General features: G+C 36.6%; 1 protein-coding gene across 1 annotated transcript in view; it reads left to right on the forward strand.

The window, feature by feature from the left end:
- Positions 1-17,591, forward strand: part of LOC140143425 (uncharacterized) — a 115,247-nt gene that overhangs the window by 68,921 nt on the left and 28,735 nt on the right. Inside the window, exons 38-47 of the mRNA XM_072165282.1 lie at positions 1,155-1,343; positions 3,007-3,144; positions 3,857-4,012; positions 4,275-4,442; positions 5,738-6,079; positions 9,972-10,292; positions 12,955-13,111; positions 13,653-13,813; positions 14,070-14,233; positions 16,907-17,069. Of these exons, the coding sequence (XP_072021383.1) occupies positions 1,155-1,343; positions 3,007-3,144; positions 3,857-4,012; positions 4,275-4,442; positions 5,738-6,079; positions 9,972-10,292; positions 12,955-13,111; positions 13,653-13,813; positions 14,070-14,233; positions 16,907-17,069 (1,959 nt within the window). The remainder of the gene's footprint in view (positions 1-1,154; positions 1,344-3,006; positions 3,145-3,856; positions 4,013-4,274; positions 4,443-5,737; positions 6,080-9,971; positions 10,293-12,954; positions 13,112-13,652; positions 13,814-14,069; positions 14,234-16,906; positions 17,070-17,591) is intronic.

Here is a 17,591-nt window from a genome sequence, read left to right on the forward strand (position 1 = left end):
TAACTTTGGTTGATATTGTAATTAATTGGTTAAAATTATTTCATACATTTATGTGATACCATTGTGTTAGTCCACAAAGTGATAGTCCAAAAGGTGTTATGTACCACGACCAAGCAGAAGTGTAATTAAGGGCAATATTTTAAAGTTTAAAAAGAAGTAAAAGTGCCTTAAATTCTTAATTATTGAAGTCCAACATGCAGAAGGACACATCTTTCGACAGAATCTAAGACACGGGATCTAAGATAGATATCTGACAAAACTAACAAGAACTTTAATTAGCCCTTATTAGCGCCTAAGGTAGGGAATATTTTTCTTGTGGCCAATAACCCAATTGAGGTAAAAAAATAATAAAAGTAATAATAAAAAAAAATAATGACAAATTACAACATATGAATATCATAGCTTATTAGCATATTTAAATAAGTCAATCGTGTCTACAATAAAATGTCCCATGAAGTTGAATAAGGTGTCAAATTTGTTCAACCTAAATAAAGCAAAATCCATGTGAAGTTTAAAGCAAGACCATATACTAGCTAATGGTTTAAAAGATAATTTGTGAGATCTGTAGCGGGTGTAGGTTTATCACAATAGCAATGGATGTTTAAAATCATGTTGTTATTCTTGATTTATGACAATAAATTGGTTAATAAAACATTTGAAAAAAAGGCGGTGGGAGGTTTCGAACTTGAGCGAAAAATCATAACTGGATTAGAATTCAATGGCCTTAACCACTTCGCCACGGAGACGTCGTGATAGAACAGCGTTTGAAAGTGGAGTATTTATTAATAAGCGTGTATGACGGATTGACTGTAGGATTGGTGTCACTTTTTGAATTAAAGAGTTGTTAAAATATTACACTTGGGACAGTAAATAAAATTTAGCATAATTTTAAATACATTTGGTACTTAGGGAAAAATATCATAGAACAATAGCTTTATGTTACGTGTCAGTATAGTCCCGCGGAGCATCTGTTTATTATTCTTTATCAGTCATTTTATATTTTGAAACTTGCTGGTCATGCTACCGCGTGACTCTAATTATGCGAAGCAAAACATCTATGTTTGTTTGTTTTTTGTTTTTGTTTTGTTTTTTGGTTTTTGCATTTTGTACAGTATGGCCATTCATAATTTTGTTTCTTTTGTTACCACAAACAGTTGATGGCGAAATACGTCTGACCAGGAAGGAGGACAAATCAGGTTTGTTAGAAGTTTACTACGCAGGTGTCTGGGGGACTGTCTGTGACGATGAATTTGACATGAGAGACGCCAATGTAGCTTGTCGTCAGTTAGGCTTCAAACACGTTAATACCTTTCCATACCGCGGGGCTGTACGCAACCTTCCTGGTAAGTGTAATAGGGATTACCTGCCACACTAAGCAAAAACTCAATATGGCCATGCGTTTTTAACTGGGTAGGTCCCCTACACCAATAGGGTGGACCAGTACTTTTTTTGCGAGATTTTTTGTGCTAATTATTATTATTTTTAAGTCAATGATGTCAGCTACCTAAACAAATTACCTCTCAATTTAAAGCTTTTGATGAGACCTTTGTATTGATACCATAACATTTTATGTAGCATTTAGCATTCTTAAGTTATTTTGGTTTTAGTGAAACATTGACAGGGTGGAGCCGAGGATTGATATGGAGGATTGATATGTAAATTTAACAAAAAATTTCATAAAAAGGGGGGTATATTGATATGTTTGCTTCTTTTAATTGGCTTTTATGATGTAAAGACTTAAGAACAATTATTTAAAAACTAAAAAGTGTAACTCTGTCCTTAAAGTTAGTGAATTTCTAGTGCAAATCACTTGATTACAGAAAATGCCTTAAATTGCACTGTGATTTCCTAATAAATCCCTATTCGGAATGCCTTAAGGGGGTACTACACCCCTGCACAATTGTGTGCCTATTTTTGCATTTTTCTCAAAAATTATAGCGTAATGGTGACAAGTAAGATATGTATAATATAGTGGCAAGGACTACAACTGCTGCACTGGAAGTTTTATTTCAGCACAGACAACTACTCAGCCTTGAGTTGCTGAATTTTCAGTGCAGTAGTTGTAGTCCTTGCCCCTATAATATACATATCTTACTTTTCACCAATGCGCAATAATTTTTGAGCAAAATGCAAAAATAGGCACAAAATTGGCCAGGGGTGTAGTACCCCCTTAAATGTGAGTTTTAAATATGTGATGTGCCATGTCAAAAGGATACACTTTTGAGCAGGATCGTATATGGAGAAATAGCCAAAAATCTGCTCGGGGTGATTTATTCACAATTTGGGTTTGTTGCGAATTTGTGATGTTATTAAGGTGGTACTACACCGCTGGCAAATTTTGAAACTATTTTTGCATTTTTCTCAAAAATTATAGCGTATTGGTAACAAGTAAGATATGTATATTATAGGAGCAAGGACTACAACGACTGTACTGGAAATTTTATTTCAGCACAGACAACAGTTGTGGAGTTACAGTCAAAAATGAGGGAAGCCAATATTTGATCAATAAATCAATACTAATAAATACTTGCCTTGAATTGCTGAATTTCCAGTGCAGTAGTTGTAATCCTTGCCCCTATAATATACATATCTTACTTGTCACCAACGCTATAATTTTTGGAGAAAAATGCAAAAATAGGCACAAAATTTGCCAGGGGTGTAGTACCACCTTAATGTTTAAAATATTGTCTGATGGTTTCAAACCGGAATATAACTGGCATCTTATATTTCTTGAGACATTTTTCAAGGTAATTCCTACTCTAAACATTAAGGAGTGTGGTAAATCGCACTACTTATGATCAAGACTGGGAAAATACAGCTAAGTTTATTTGGGGCGCGATCTGGGTTAGTCTTTGTCTGATGGAATCTGGAATTCAATCCACGGTCCGCCCCTTACATCCTCTAAGAGACAACACTTGGCCTAGCTATTAAAATGCTACCTTTTTTTAGGGCTGAAAATCTCGTTTTGATATCTTCATATTGGCAAACACTTTATTTCAATTCTAGAATCGGGGTCTAACCCCATCTGGTTGGATGATCTTGATTGTGAGGGTACAGAAAACACTTTAGCCGAGTGTAACCATACTAGATGGGGTGATACTGACTGTCACCATAGAGAAGATGTATATCTAGCCTGTCTTGATGGTGAGTACTGATCATACCTCTTTTACAACACGTACTGCCGGATACCTAAAACATCTTGCTGTATATCGTTGGAATAACGACTTTTTCATACTCGTTACTCAAACCAATCGATTGCGGGACTGATATGAAGACCAGGATAATGATATGATATGATTACATTCCCCCAATCAAGAATGAGATAGACGTACTTTTTTCTACTGTTCGTCGTATGTCCTATTGTTCTACTTAAGGTTATTAACTATTTTAAACTGTTGCTATTTGGTAGTTCACAGCATCTTGCGAATGGTAGTGAGCTTTGGCAAAAATTGCATAACTCAATTCATAGAAAACGTGTGGGAGAATATCAGAGGTATACTTTTGTAGGTCCTGTGGTTCTTGGGTTATGTTGTACATAGGGCTGAAACAACAACACTTTTGTAAAACGTACATAACTCATTAACAACAATAAATTAAGCAAATTTGCAATGTATAGGATTTGTAGAATGAACTTTTGCAAAACATCAAGGTGTTATTTTTCAATAATATATTGATCTAGATAATGAAAATCGATTTTTTTTTTTTTTTTTTCGACCAACAATACCTCGTGTACCTTTAAAATAACTTTTAAATTGTAATTGTAATTCATGTTTGGCTAGATTGTAGCTCAGTTATTGCAGATCGGTTATCATTACATTAAATTATAACGTCTGCATCATATTTTATTGGCAAATAGTGGAGTCCGTTGACGTGAGGCTGGCTGACGGTGATGATGAACGATCAGGTCGTGTCGAGGTCAACTTTGATGGCAAATGGGGCACGATATGTGACGATAATTTCGATATCCGAGATGCGCATGTTGTTTGTCGCAGTGTAGGCCTTCCAGGTGCCATAAGGGAGCGATCGTTATTTATGGCAGGGGGGGGGAATGGGTAAATTTAGGGGGGAACATGAAATTTTTTTGTAGTCTTGAGGGGGGAACCTGAAATTTTAGTTGAAACAGGAGGGGGATTGTTAAATTTTAAATGGAGAAAATTGGGAAAACAAGGGGAACGCGAAAATTTTGAGCGGACGCGAGGGGGAACGCGAAATTTTTGTCGATATTTTTGCCAAACACCCATTCCCCCCCCCTGCCGTAAATAACGATCGGTCCCTAAGCTTTGCGTCTTCTGCGGCAGGGTTTGGACAAGGATCTGGGCCCATACATCTGGATGATCTTGAGTGTAATGGTATGGAAGAGTCGCTGCTAGAATGCAAGCACAAAGGGTGGGGAATTTCTAACTGCTTACATTCCGAAGATGTCAGTGTGATTTGTGAAGAAAGTAAGTTTTTTGTACTTGGAGGTGAACCTAGTATGGTCAAGAGGTTAACACCCTGTATACTAAAAATACAATCAAGTGACTCACTAGAATGAGTATAAAGATACCCTAAAGTAGTGACCATTAGGCCTTCTACTGGTGATGACACAGTGTAAAAAATAGACCATTTACCTACTTTTACAATTCTGTCTGGAGCTATACCAGAATAATCTCACAGCAAAAATAATCATTTAGCCTTTTTTAGATTTGGTAAAAATAACCAATGTTTAAAACAACTTTTATTTGTGGATATGTTTTCAAAAGAGACATTTTGAATTGATGTTGAAATTGCAACATTTAAATCACTATAGAGCTGCATGTTAAACGACACCCTGAACAAGACAAATCACCCTGCCACCAGTAGAGGTACTTGACCCCCTGAAGCATGGCACGTGTACGTAGTTGCTAGTATCGCATAACATGACCTCTACATTGGGTAGCTTAATATGTAGTGCACATGTGCATAGAAGCAAAGTTTCGATGAATAAATATCACAATAACCTGGTCAGTACATAAAAGCTTAGCGTGATTTTATATTTATGATATGAAATTAAAAGAACCGCTTTTTAAGTTACACAGCTGAAGTTGTGATAGTGTTGAGATACCACAATATCATGGTATAAACAAGAATTATGTTCTTTTGGTAAATATTCATATTGTCTATACCCTTAAGCCTGACGCATTTATTTGGGAAATGTTGACATTTTCACATTGTTTAAGGGCTCAGATAGCCACGTTTTCAGGTATTATATGTTGGATATGAGAGCACATGAGACATATCGAATTGCCTTTTTAAAACGAGGAATGACCTTCTGATTTTATAAATTCGAGATATGGACATTTATGGCAAATGGTTATAAATTGATATTTTTGAAATTTAACAGTCCTCGAAGAAATTTGTATATATCTAATGATATGTACTTAAAGTGTAAGTAGTTGGGAAACGCCAAAAACGCCAAAAACATTAGGTATTTTTAGGGGAAAATGTATATATCTTCAATATGAAAGGTCAAAATTTTCAATTGATGGTCAGCTTTTCATCCCAACTACAAACACTTTAAGTACATAACATTAGATTTATAAATAATTAGATTCAAAAAATCAAAATTATTTGATATCACAAGGACATTCCTCGTATTCATAATGCAATTCGATATGTCCGATGTGCGCTCAGGCCCCACAAAAATACTGTGCAAACGTTGCTATCCGAGCCGAATGCAATTAAAAACTTTAATTACTTTAATATGCGTTGAATTCAGGTAAAGCTCCCAAAGAGGGCAGCGTACGACTTATTGATGGTGAAGATGAGAGCACGGGGAGATTGGAAATCTTTCACGATAAACTCTGGGGCAGCGTGTGTGATGATGATTGGATCATGGACGGTTTTAATAACGCCAAAGTGGTTTGCAACCAGCTGGGCTACACCTACGTCAATATCGCCCAGATGAAGTTTGTACCACTGGCTGATACTAATACTCCAATTTGGCTAAATAAGGTGAGATGTGACGGCACGGAGAATGGACTGATCGAGTGTAACTCAAACAAGTGGAAAAACAACGATTGCACACATTATGAAGATGTCGGAGTCTCCTGTCTTCAGGGTAACTATTTTATAACTGTTTTATATTATATCTGTAAGGGTCTAGCTACACTAATTCCGGTTCCGTCGACAGGCATATCAATGCTGTGGTCCCTTTAAAGTCTCATTCAGTGATCCCAGCTAATGTGTACAAAATTAGATTGTTTGTAAGTTACTTAAAAGTAAAATATTAGTCATTCAAATTATCATCTGGTATTTTTGAAATAAAAAAGTTGGCAAAAAACGAAGTACATGTAGCTAATGTATATACTGTCAATATATAAGTGTCAGATTCGTGTAAAACGTCTGATTTTGCCTTAAACACAACTTTCAGAGAAACAACTAGTATGTTATTTTAGCACATCTATGACAATGACAAAGGTAACAACATCTGAATTTTGATGAGTTTTACGTTTGTCCGGATGGGCAAATCACTGAATGTGTCCTTAACGCAAGTCTGTGTTTCCGCTCAGTTGCTCAAAGAATATGGTTTAGGAAGCTGGTGGGTTTTTCTGCCTCCGCCAGGAGGTAGTATGATTTGAAATTTACACCTAAAATGCCGCACATTGCGCGGCATATAGGCCGATTGTACAAATTTATATTCTGACAAGTACTCTAATTTCCGCCCAATATCGAGAGCCCAATATATATCCCCACCACTTTGCGCCATACATAAATTCGCCTATCGCCATTTCCGAATGTTCAAAAGGTAATCACGCTTCCTCAGCATGTGCAATAAATTAGCATTAAAATTAATCTTATTCTATAGGGATTCTAGAAACACCTAGCACGTGGCGCCAATGGTGCGAGTCTATCAAGCTCATGAATTATGCATTAGAATTTTTTCAAACTCATATGTTGTATAATTGAAGACCGAATTAAAAAGACTAGCTTGCGTATGCCGTCCTGTCAACCAGACCAAAAATGCCATACTGCGCAGGTCAGCAACCAATCACGGCGCGCCTTTGTCATGACGTCAGACGCAAACTAGTATTTTAATTCGGTATTTAATTATGGGTTGTAGCCTCATCATGGAATAAAGATAGAGCACATCAGCAATATCGTAGAAATCAAGTCGGACAACCGTTATGCTGTGTGTGGCAATGGGAAAACACATTAAACAAGGTTTAATTTCATGATTACATGAAACCTGATTATCAATGCAAAAACTTTGACTGGAGAAGTTGAAGCTGACGTTCATGGCGACACTTTGGATGTGATAATTTGACATCATGGATTGTTTTGTGCAAAATTTGAGGTATTTTTGTGTCATTTAATACGCGGTGAGTCAGCAGGCCGACTGGCATGCATGCTAGGCTCGACTAGGCCGCAATCATCGTGCATGCGTGTCTACATCATAATAATAGGTTGAAATGATGGGATTGAAAAGACCGGCTAGCTATTTGATTTCTCTGCATACGAGATGTATGTGCTGTGCCGTGTTCAACTATGATGCGCCTAGCCGCGCCTAGCCGCGCCTATGGCCGGCTTCATTGCTGTTCAAATCATGTACTAAAGTATTGCAATTTTATTGCGTTGATATAATTCGGAATAATTCGTTTTAAAGTATTTGCTTCCCATGCGTGGTTGGTCATGTTGGTGGTATGTATGTCAGTTTTTCCATTCTACTGAGTACTGTTGCAATATTTTGTATGCATACCCATGACCGTTTCAAGACTATGACTGAGAAATTTGCTTTTTGTTTGTTAAGATAAAAATCAAAATAAAATGCAAGAATCATCTTTCCCCACACAATACTTCTTACAAACAAGGTGTTGATATTGGCCCTTTCGATGCAAAACAAAGCACAAATGAAGGAAAGAAAACAAAACAATAATGTTTTTGATTTTTTATTCAATTACACATACAAAAAAGTAATGGCCTATGAAAAGACCCCCCTAAATATAATAATATTAATATTATTTTAGTCCTGAATACAAAATGTAATAAACAAGCATAAAAGAATCTGATACGAAAATCTGTTACTTTGAAACGTTACAATTGTAATTTTCAGTCAAAAAATCCACAAGAAATGACTCTTGATACAACTTAGGCCTATATTTTAAAAAACAGAAACGGCTGCCTGCATCTGGAACTCTTCATATCTGAAAGTTTGAAGGTCTTATTTCATACATCAGAATTATCTGCAAGATGGCTTTAGGTGACCGTGGCCCTATTGGCTAATGCACAAATTTAGATTTTCTTTCTATTTAAATAATACTATAGTATGTTAAAGCTTATGCCCTGTAGATTACATTCGGTTCTTGAGATATGGCCTGTCAAAATGGCGCGAAACCAAAACAAAAATTGGCAACAACTTTCTGTTTATTTTCTATATTTTTGCAGTTTCCAGTTGCCAGATGATTTTCTAATTACATGCATGAATTATGCAAAGTAAAGATTTCAGATAATCAGATACAATTAAAAGAGCTATGGCACTGAGGCATGGTAGGCTATGGGTAGAACACACACTATACTACAAAATTACGGTTGCGTTTTGGCAAATTTCAATTTGCATAATTAATCAGGGCCACTTATTAGAAAAGTTGATTAGGGCCCAAATTAATTATGCAAATGGACATTTGCCAAAGGCATCCATGGGTTTTTATATCTTATTTTGTAGCCGATCTGAACATTTTACTTTGTATAACTCTTGCATATATAATTAGAAAATAAGGCCTACCTGACAACATTGCATAACAAAAATAAAAGAAAGCCATTTTGACAGGCCATATTTTGGTAACCGAATATCCGATTAAAATAAAATTTTCAGTCTTGTAATCAGGAGAGAATGGGCTCACATATTTCAATCAGACAAAAATCTATATCCAATAGCGTTACCTTAAAGCTAGCATTATAAGTGTCTCCTTAACTAATAACAAAAGGTGCCCATTTGTATCTTGGAGGCATTGTCTTTTTTAAAGACATTTCTTGTTGTTGTTGTTCCTGCGTTTTTGTATCGAACTACGAGGAAAATAAAGACTACGATGTGTTTTGAAAGGCATCAAACTGTGCAAAGTATCTCCTGTTAAAGAAGAAAAATCCAACAAAAAATTTCCGTTTCAAACGACATATTTTTGCAACCAGGTATTCAACTAAGGGTTTTCAGTATGTAAACAAATAAATAAATAACTATAAAATGAGAACAATAAATGGTTGAATCTCGGGGTAAAAGTAATTAATATGGGGGTAAGGGGATATAACAGGGGAAATGTTCTCAAGACTGGGAATAAACGTTGGGGTAAATGCGAGAGCGTACATAAAGAGGGCCAAATTTAATTAACCTGCAAAAAATTACTTTTGGATGACTCTTTTGGCGTAAGAATATCACTTCGTTGATCATAGTGTATTCGTGAATTTTTTGATCTTTCTATGTTCAATCAGAGACTGCTGCTGCCCTCTTTCGTCAAGTGTCATGGTTGTGGGAAAAAAAGTGGCGGACTTTGCAATAGGATTCTAATGCATAGTCGTTTTTCTGAGATACGCAAGTCTTCAATGTGATTCAAGATATTTCCAGTTGCTTATTTCAGACCGTTTCTTTATACATTTATACAAGTTTATACATGACACAAGTTATTGAAATGGGCCGCCAGTTATCAATTTGCACACGTCCTTTCTTGTGAATCACAATAATGTTTGGTTTCTTCCAATCTTCAATAATTTTCTTGTTAAGGAAACAAGTGTTGAATAAGCTTAACAGAGTCGGTAAGTTTTTATCCAAGACCATTTTCCCATGCCTCTTTAATTCAGTAATGAGAGAAGTCTTAACACTTTACTGAGTTTCAGAAAACGGATCCGTTTATGGTATTTTGATAGTGGCATTGGCTAAACTAGTACATGGCCATGGCCTATTGTCAAATACTTTTGAATCGCTATCATAACTTTCCTTCCATTTTTTCCTTAAATCATTTTAGTTGACAAGGTCGAAGTCCGTCTTGTTGACGGTGGATCTCAATTCGATGGAAGAGTTGAGGTGAATTACAATGACCAGTGGGGCTCCGTTTGTGACGATAACTTTGACATACACGACGCTACCGTTATTTGCAAAATGCTTAATTCAAATTCAGCAATAAAGTTTTTCTCTTCTGGCGGCGGAGAGCCATCCCAACCAATTTGGTTAGATGAATTGTCCTGCACGGGTAATGAGACTACAGTTTTGGAGTGTCGACATGCTGGATTTGGAAATAGCAATTGCAGGCACAAGGAGGATGTCTCGGTGGTTTGCTATAAACCAGGTGAGTTTTACGTTCTGGTCAACTAGAGGTAAGTGCAGTTATTTGTAGCTAAAATTTATGCGCCAAAACTACAAGTGTCTCAGTTGACATTCCAGCTGTAGTAATCGCTGTTTCCTAGGAAAGTTATTCATTGGTAGAACACCAACTCTGACACCTTCGGAGCCTTATTTCACCCTTTTTTATAATGAACACTCCATTGTAATTTCATCTTTGGAAGGTGGCTTGGGAATAGTTCCTTGAACTGCGTTTTTTCTCTTTGCGACCTTTCCAAAAAATCAAAATCAGCTTATACTTAAGCTTATGAAAGACAAGACTTAAGCAACACTAGCAGGTGCCAAACCGTTGCAACGGTCGACCCGGGGTGATGTAAGGCAGCAGGCATGACTCGTGTAGAGTTATGAATATCAGGTGCCACACCGTTGCAACGGTCTGCCCGAGGTGATGTAAGGCAGCAGACAGGACTAGTGTAGAGCTATGAATAGCAGGTGCCACACCGTTGCAACGGTCGGCCCGGGGTGATGTAAGGCAGCAGGCAAGACTAGTGCAGAGCTATGAATAGCAGGTGCCATATCGTTGCTACGGTCGACCTGGGGTGATGTAAGGCAGCAGGCAGGACTAGTGTAGAGCTATGAAAGTGTCATTGAGGAATAGTTCATTGGTAGAACCTCAACAATGTCACCATCGACGCCTAGTTTCACCGTTTTTATAAGCGGTCAACTGTCCTTCGTTCCCTCAAACATGTCAAAGTTCTTTATTTTTGAAGTTAGGTTCATCTGGTTGAATGCTTTGTTTTGATGGCATAGCCAGAACGTAGCAAGCTGTGAATGCAGTCTTGGAGGCTGTGTCGATGGTGATTTTATGTATATTTACAATATACAGGAGATGAACATCTTCCCAGTCAACCATTATAAGTTGTTAGTACGTCGTACAAGGTGTCCCATAAAAGCTTACGTGTAGAAAATGCACCGCATTTTGTGATGGTACAACAAAATAATATCACTTTCTTTCAGATAATATTTATTCATCCTTCTTCTAATTGTCTGCTAAGTTTCAACTCCGTATTTTAAAACCAAATTAACTTATGAGCGCAAGATCACATGGGTCTCAAGGGTGGCTAACAATCAAATCATTGCACAACCAGAGTTTAACATAAACACACCGTTGTTTTCATAGTTTTTCTTAATTACTTTTTATTTTTAAAGAAAGTTGAATAATTTTTTATTGTACTCTGAAAAACTTTTTAGAGCTTCTTGACTCTTGGTGGTAACACATAAAGAATGATGGTTATTAGAGAAGAGCACGTTTTTGTTGAAGGATTTGTATCTCCTGTCATCAACATCGACGGTGAAATTAATAATAAACTTTGCATTTAGGCTTTGTTTGAATTTTTTTGAGTTGAAAACACTCTTGTGATGTGTCTGTAAGGTTATTGAACATCTTGAAATAAAGCTGAACAAGATTTCTTCTCTGTTTATCAGAATATAATACTGCATCTGTCTTGCAATGGACGGGTATACTAAAATGTCCCGCTAAATGCAAGGTGACTGTGACGGTGGTAATGAACCTCGTGTTGCATTATGTCAAGTAAACAGCTTCCTCAGGAATGCGTAGAATGCAGGCTAAGTACGCATGTTGTGAACTTGACATTCCCCTTGGTACTAGTAAAGGGTACATAGATTATGTCATTAAAAGGACATCTCTATTATTTTGTTAACATTAATTTATTTTCACAAATATACATGAAACTTCTTTTGGTACAACCGGTATAAAAGTCATCTACGATGTTAATACGTACATTTGTGAACTCATTCGTGTTGTGACAACAGAGGGCGCTATGTATTGCGTATCATAAAGATTAAGCATCATTAATTTGAACACGTGCGCTAGTTTGTAGTGTTTGAATGTTTCCATGTTCCAGTGTATGATACGTAAGCCTCTTCTTCTGTTTGTATTATTATATTAGGCTGACGGGCAAGCATAATCAATTGATCTCGTACACTTGTATGTAATGTGTTGTTCGTACTGTTCACCCTCGACTGCTCATATCCATAGTATCAAACTTGAGTCCTGTTTATCAGGGACAGTCTGTGTAGCTCAGTGGTTGAGCGCTCGCCCGACAAACGAGAGGTCTGAGGTTCAACTCCCCGCACAGGCAGGTATATCCAGAATTTTTACTCTGGTATATCTGCCTATGCATGTTGTGGTTTCATCTGTAAATGCATGTTTAAATGTGCTAGTGTGCGATGCGTAATTCTTCTTTCCCCTGTACCGCGATCTCATAAACCAAATACTATGAAAAGCTGACTCTTGCTTTGTATATTAGAGAGTACTTTGCATTGGCCATTATCTCGAGAGGTTTGATGGAATAGTGGTTGGCAAAAACACCCCAGGTGCATTTTTGGTACTGTAGAAATTACGTTTGTTTGGCTAGCTCGGCAAGGGCAGATGTAAAATAATGTGGACACTTCTGTGCGATTTATTTTTCTTTTCTATTACTGAATAGTCTTAATACAAAGAAATTCACAGTTACTTAAAAAATAAAAAAAAGGCACGTCCAAAATAATATTGTACCATTAGTTTTGTTTGGTGACCGATTTGTGGTATTTATTGAGCCTGTCTCCATCATAAAAATGTGTAAGTTTGTCTGTTACCCCGATTTCAGAGGACGGTGCCGTTAGATTAGTAGGCGGCAAAGACAATACAGAAGGACGTGTAGAGGTGTTCCATGGCGATGTTTGGGGAACCATATGTGATGACGAGTTTGGTATCAAAGATGCTCACGTGATCTGTAGACAGCTTGGGTTTGATTACGCTAACAGGTAAAAACTATTCGCGCTTATCTTACCTTACGAGAAACAAACGTAGTATTTACAAATATGTTACAGAACACGTCTTTAAAAAAAGTTCTCAAAATAAATAAGCAGCATCTAATAAACAGCCTCTACAAATATTTATTTAAAAAAAACCCAAATTGAGAAGGCTGCATTTATCCATATCAATGACCATATCCGGCCTAATGAGCTCGATGAAATATGTCAGTCAGAAAAGTACTTCCACCTTGACGGCACTGATCAAGTCTATGAACGATATAATTTGCTAGGGCCATAGATAATAACAACACGGAAGTATTCTTAATTATATTTGTCCTTTTGGCAGCCTTTCATACCATTGACCATGACATTTTATTATATTGTTCAGTCCTACAGTGGTTCACCTCTTTAGTAGTCGGCAGTTTTGATGTCTGATCTATCATTGCACCAAGTGTGTTCACAAAACACTAAACTAATCCGTCGTCGTGGTTTACATTTTAATATAAACACATAAACATTGTGAACGATTATCACATTATTTGACTTTCAGAATTTTTGGGAACTTTGCTTTTGGTGAAGGAGTAGATCCAACATGGATTGATGATCTGGAGTGTGTAGGAGACGAGAATAATGTCGCAGATTGTCCTAGAAACGATTGGGGAGATGAGAACTGTGGGCATACCGAGGATGTTGGAGTGTCCTGCTTTAACCGTAAGTGTTTAGCAAAGTACTAAAATAAATGTGTATATAAAGACCTTTATATTTCGGCTATAATCTACAGCCATTGTCAGCAAGAGCCGTTACGAACGAAGTTATTTCCCTCAATCTGTACTGCTACACAAGTCATGTTGGTGGATCATGGGTAGTAACCAGTCTCCCAGATGGTGACACAGACTAGCATTTTGTAGGATAAGGCAGTCTTTACCATTGTCACCGCTCTACACTTTTGTTCTCATTCTGTTGACAGTTGAGTCACCTTTTGAGGTTCGTCTCTTTGGAGGCAACGATACCAAAAGGGGAACTGTTGAAGTGAATTTCAACAACGAATGGGGTACTATATGTGATGACCAATGGGACCTGGACGACGCTAAGGTTGTGTGCCGACAACTGGGATTCTACACTGCAGTTGAGGTAATTGTTTACATCATTACACGGTTGTGGATTTGAAGTTGAATATAACCCGCGTAAAAAAGGCAAATGAATTTGTAAGCGCTCTTTAAACAAAGTCATTGCTCATTGAATTTACAGCCGTATGACAAAACAAGCAAAACTAGTAACTTTTCTAGCTAGTATATGGAAAATGTAAGCGTGCTCTTTCATTTAATGACATAAAACCTGAAAAATATTGTAATGGTTACTTTAGGTTTTGACTTTTTAAACCTACATTTTTGCCAAAAATTGTGCTTGAATAGGCCGTTTTCAACATGTTCAACAGATTTACCATATTTGCTATAAACATTAAATTGCGTTATCTGTTTGCTTGGAAGCTCTTGGGCAAAATTGTGTGCTCATGTGTATCGAGGTGGGAACTGTGCAGATGAGAATCGTTTTGTAGCCGAACCTGTCCATATTTGTCTTTTCTCACTATAGGCGTGATACTCGTGTATCTCGCTTGGGATGGCGGAAAAGGGGGAAAGAGTTTTATTAATCATATCAGTGTGCAGAATTCAGTCAAAAAGCAAATAGTCCTCAGTACATATACAGGCTGCTCCTAAAAGCAATCTGTCCGGCCTGAAAGTAATTACTAACATAATTATTATGTATGTAACTTTGGTATTGATATATCGATACGTGGGTGCTGTCGTAGTGTCTAGATATCAGTGCACAACATTTCCAAGGAAGACAAAATTGCAAAATCGTCAAGCTGACATGTTACCAAACGCTGAAATATGCCTAAAAATGCCAAACAGTTGAAAAAAAAGGGGCGATTTTTGGCAGACCATTTTGACCACCACCCCGGAGTACACATAATTATTGCACAGTCCAGGATAGGTTAGGTACTATTTTACGCACATTATGTTATTTACGAACACAGCACTAAAACACAGCAAATGTCCCCCTCATCGGGTTATGTTTTCTATATATTTTAGTGCTGTGTTTTGATGTTGTTTTTGGAAATACATCATGGCATTTTTAATTCTTATTGTTATAGTTCTGTATTTTGGTGCTGTGCTCGGAATTATGGTACTTTTTTCATTTTTTTTTAATTCTTATGTTTTCTATTATAGTGCTGTGTTTTAGTGCTGTGTTTGGAAATGCAGCAAGAATTTGTTTAATCCTTTGTTGTATATTTAGTGCTGTGTTTTGGTGTTGTGTTTGAAAATACAGCATGGAAATTTTAATTCTTATGTTTTATATTATAATACTGTGTTTTGGTGTTTTGGTGCTTTGTTTGGAAATACAGCATGGATATGTTTTTTTAACTCTAATGTTTTTATTATAGTGCTTTTTTGTGCTGTGTTTGAAAATACAGCATGAATTTTTTTGAACAATTTATTTTATATTTTATTTTATTTTATATTATGAATGAATGAATGAATGAATGAATGAATCTTTATTTCCATAATAAAAAACAACAAAATACAAAGAAATCAACATCATAAAAATAAAACAAGACAATTATGGAGGAGATGATCGAAAGGCCAATAAGGCCAGCATTGAACATCCCCTTTCACAACTAAATTAATACAAACAAACAGATTAATTATTAAGCCTATCACACAAGAACAAAAACGGGGCTCCAAGAACTAGTTGTAAAATGAGATTAGCTGTGTTTTATATTGGTTTCGAAAATGTTTGATTGAGTTTGCTACTTTAAGGTTATCGTTCAGGGAATTCCATAACAGTGGGCCGGTAGTCCTGATTGAATGATCAGTGAATACTTTCTTGTTTCTTGTTTGATTATACTTATTACTGTTTCTTGTGTGATAGCTATGAATATCGGATCGTTTTAGAAAGAAACTGTCAAATGAACATGGCAGTTGTTTAATAGAATATTTATACATGTATACACCTAGTTCTAGTTTGAATATATCATATACATTGAGCATATTGAATTTATGAAATATTGGTCCAGAATGGCTTCGATAATGGCTATTTGAAATAGTTCTCATGGCCCATTTTTGGAGCAAATGTATTTTATCAAGATATGTTTTACATGCATTCCCCCATGTAAGTATACCATAATTAATATAAGGCAAGACAAGCGTACAATAAAGCGTGTGCAAAACTTCTCCTGTTTTCTATTATAGTGATGTATTTGCGTGCTGTGTTTAGAAATAAAGCATGAATAATGTTGGGTTTTTTAACTATTATAGTGCAGTGTTTGTGTGCTGTATTAATTTAGGAAATACATAATGCATATATTTTGGAAATACATAATGCATATATTTTTTAATTCTTATTAACCCTGCATTTGCGTATTCTGAAAACTATCGCGATTTCTACCCGCTGTATCGCGGGTATATTTTGGAAATACATAATGCATATATTTTTTAATTCTTATTAACCCTGCATTTGCGTATTCTGAAAACTATCGCGATTTCTACCCGCTGTATCGCGGGTATATTTTGGAAATACATAATGCATATATTTTTTAATTCTTATTAACCCTGAATTAATTTTGCGTATTCTGAAAACTATCGCGATTTCTACCCGCTGTATCGCGTCCGTGATCCGCGTTCAAGCAAGAAAATTTCCCGTAAAATCGTCTCTTGCTGCCTCCACGGTTAGTATTTTCCAATCAAGCCCGGTTATTAAGTAAGTATTTTTTACAAAATGTATATGTGTTCATTTTTCGTCCAGGCTCTTACAAAGGCAGCATTTGGTGAAGGTAGCGGTCATATATTGCTAGATGATGTTGAATGCGAGGGTGATGAGAAAACTTTGCTCATGTGCTCACATCGAGCATTTGGGGAGTCTAATTGTCAACATAGTGAAGATGCGGGTGTGGTCTGTGTGAATCCAGGTAAATAAATTGAATAAGACTCATTGTAAATAAACATTAATTTTCACCAGGTTCGCCGTCGCAAATAATAAAGGAGACAAGGAGAAAAAGCGATCCCGCCTGGGAATCGAACCCAGGACCTCATTGTATCCACCCTCTCTATAAAAAGAAGTGTAAATCTCGTAATCAATGACTATTTAAAGCATTCGCTGCTTCAAACATTGGGAACTATACCATTTTCAACCCTGATGTGGCAGTGACGTTAGTGCGTTGTTCCTTTTGGCGCAGATTGAAACCACTATTGTTCACTCAAAGCGCTGGCGTACACATGCACTAAAAGATGCCGCATAGATTCACGCGCGAAACAGCTGCTTCAACGCGTTGACGTCACTGCCATAACAGGGTAAAAATGATGTAGATTGGTTCCAAAATACGCGTGTTTAAGTATAAACGTATTTTCTGCTATGTTAAGCGGCCCATACACGATCAATTTGATTGATCAATATCAAAAACCCTAGAAACAAGAGTGGATACAAAATATAC

Source organism: Amphiura filiformis, chromosome 2, assembly GCF_039555335.1.
Source record: "Amphiura filiformis chromosome 2, Afil_fr2py, whole genome shotgun sequence".
Classification (NCBI taxonomy): domain Eukaryota; kingdom Metazoa; phylum Echinodermata; class Ophiuroidea; order Amphilepidida; family Amphiuridae; genus Amphiura; species Amphiura filiformis.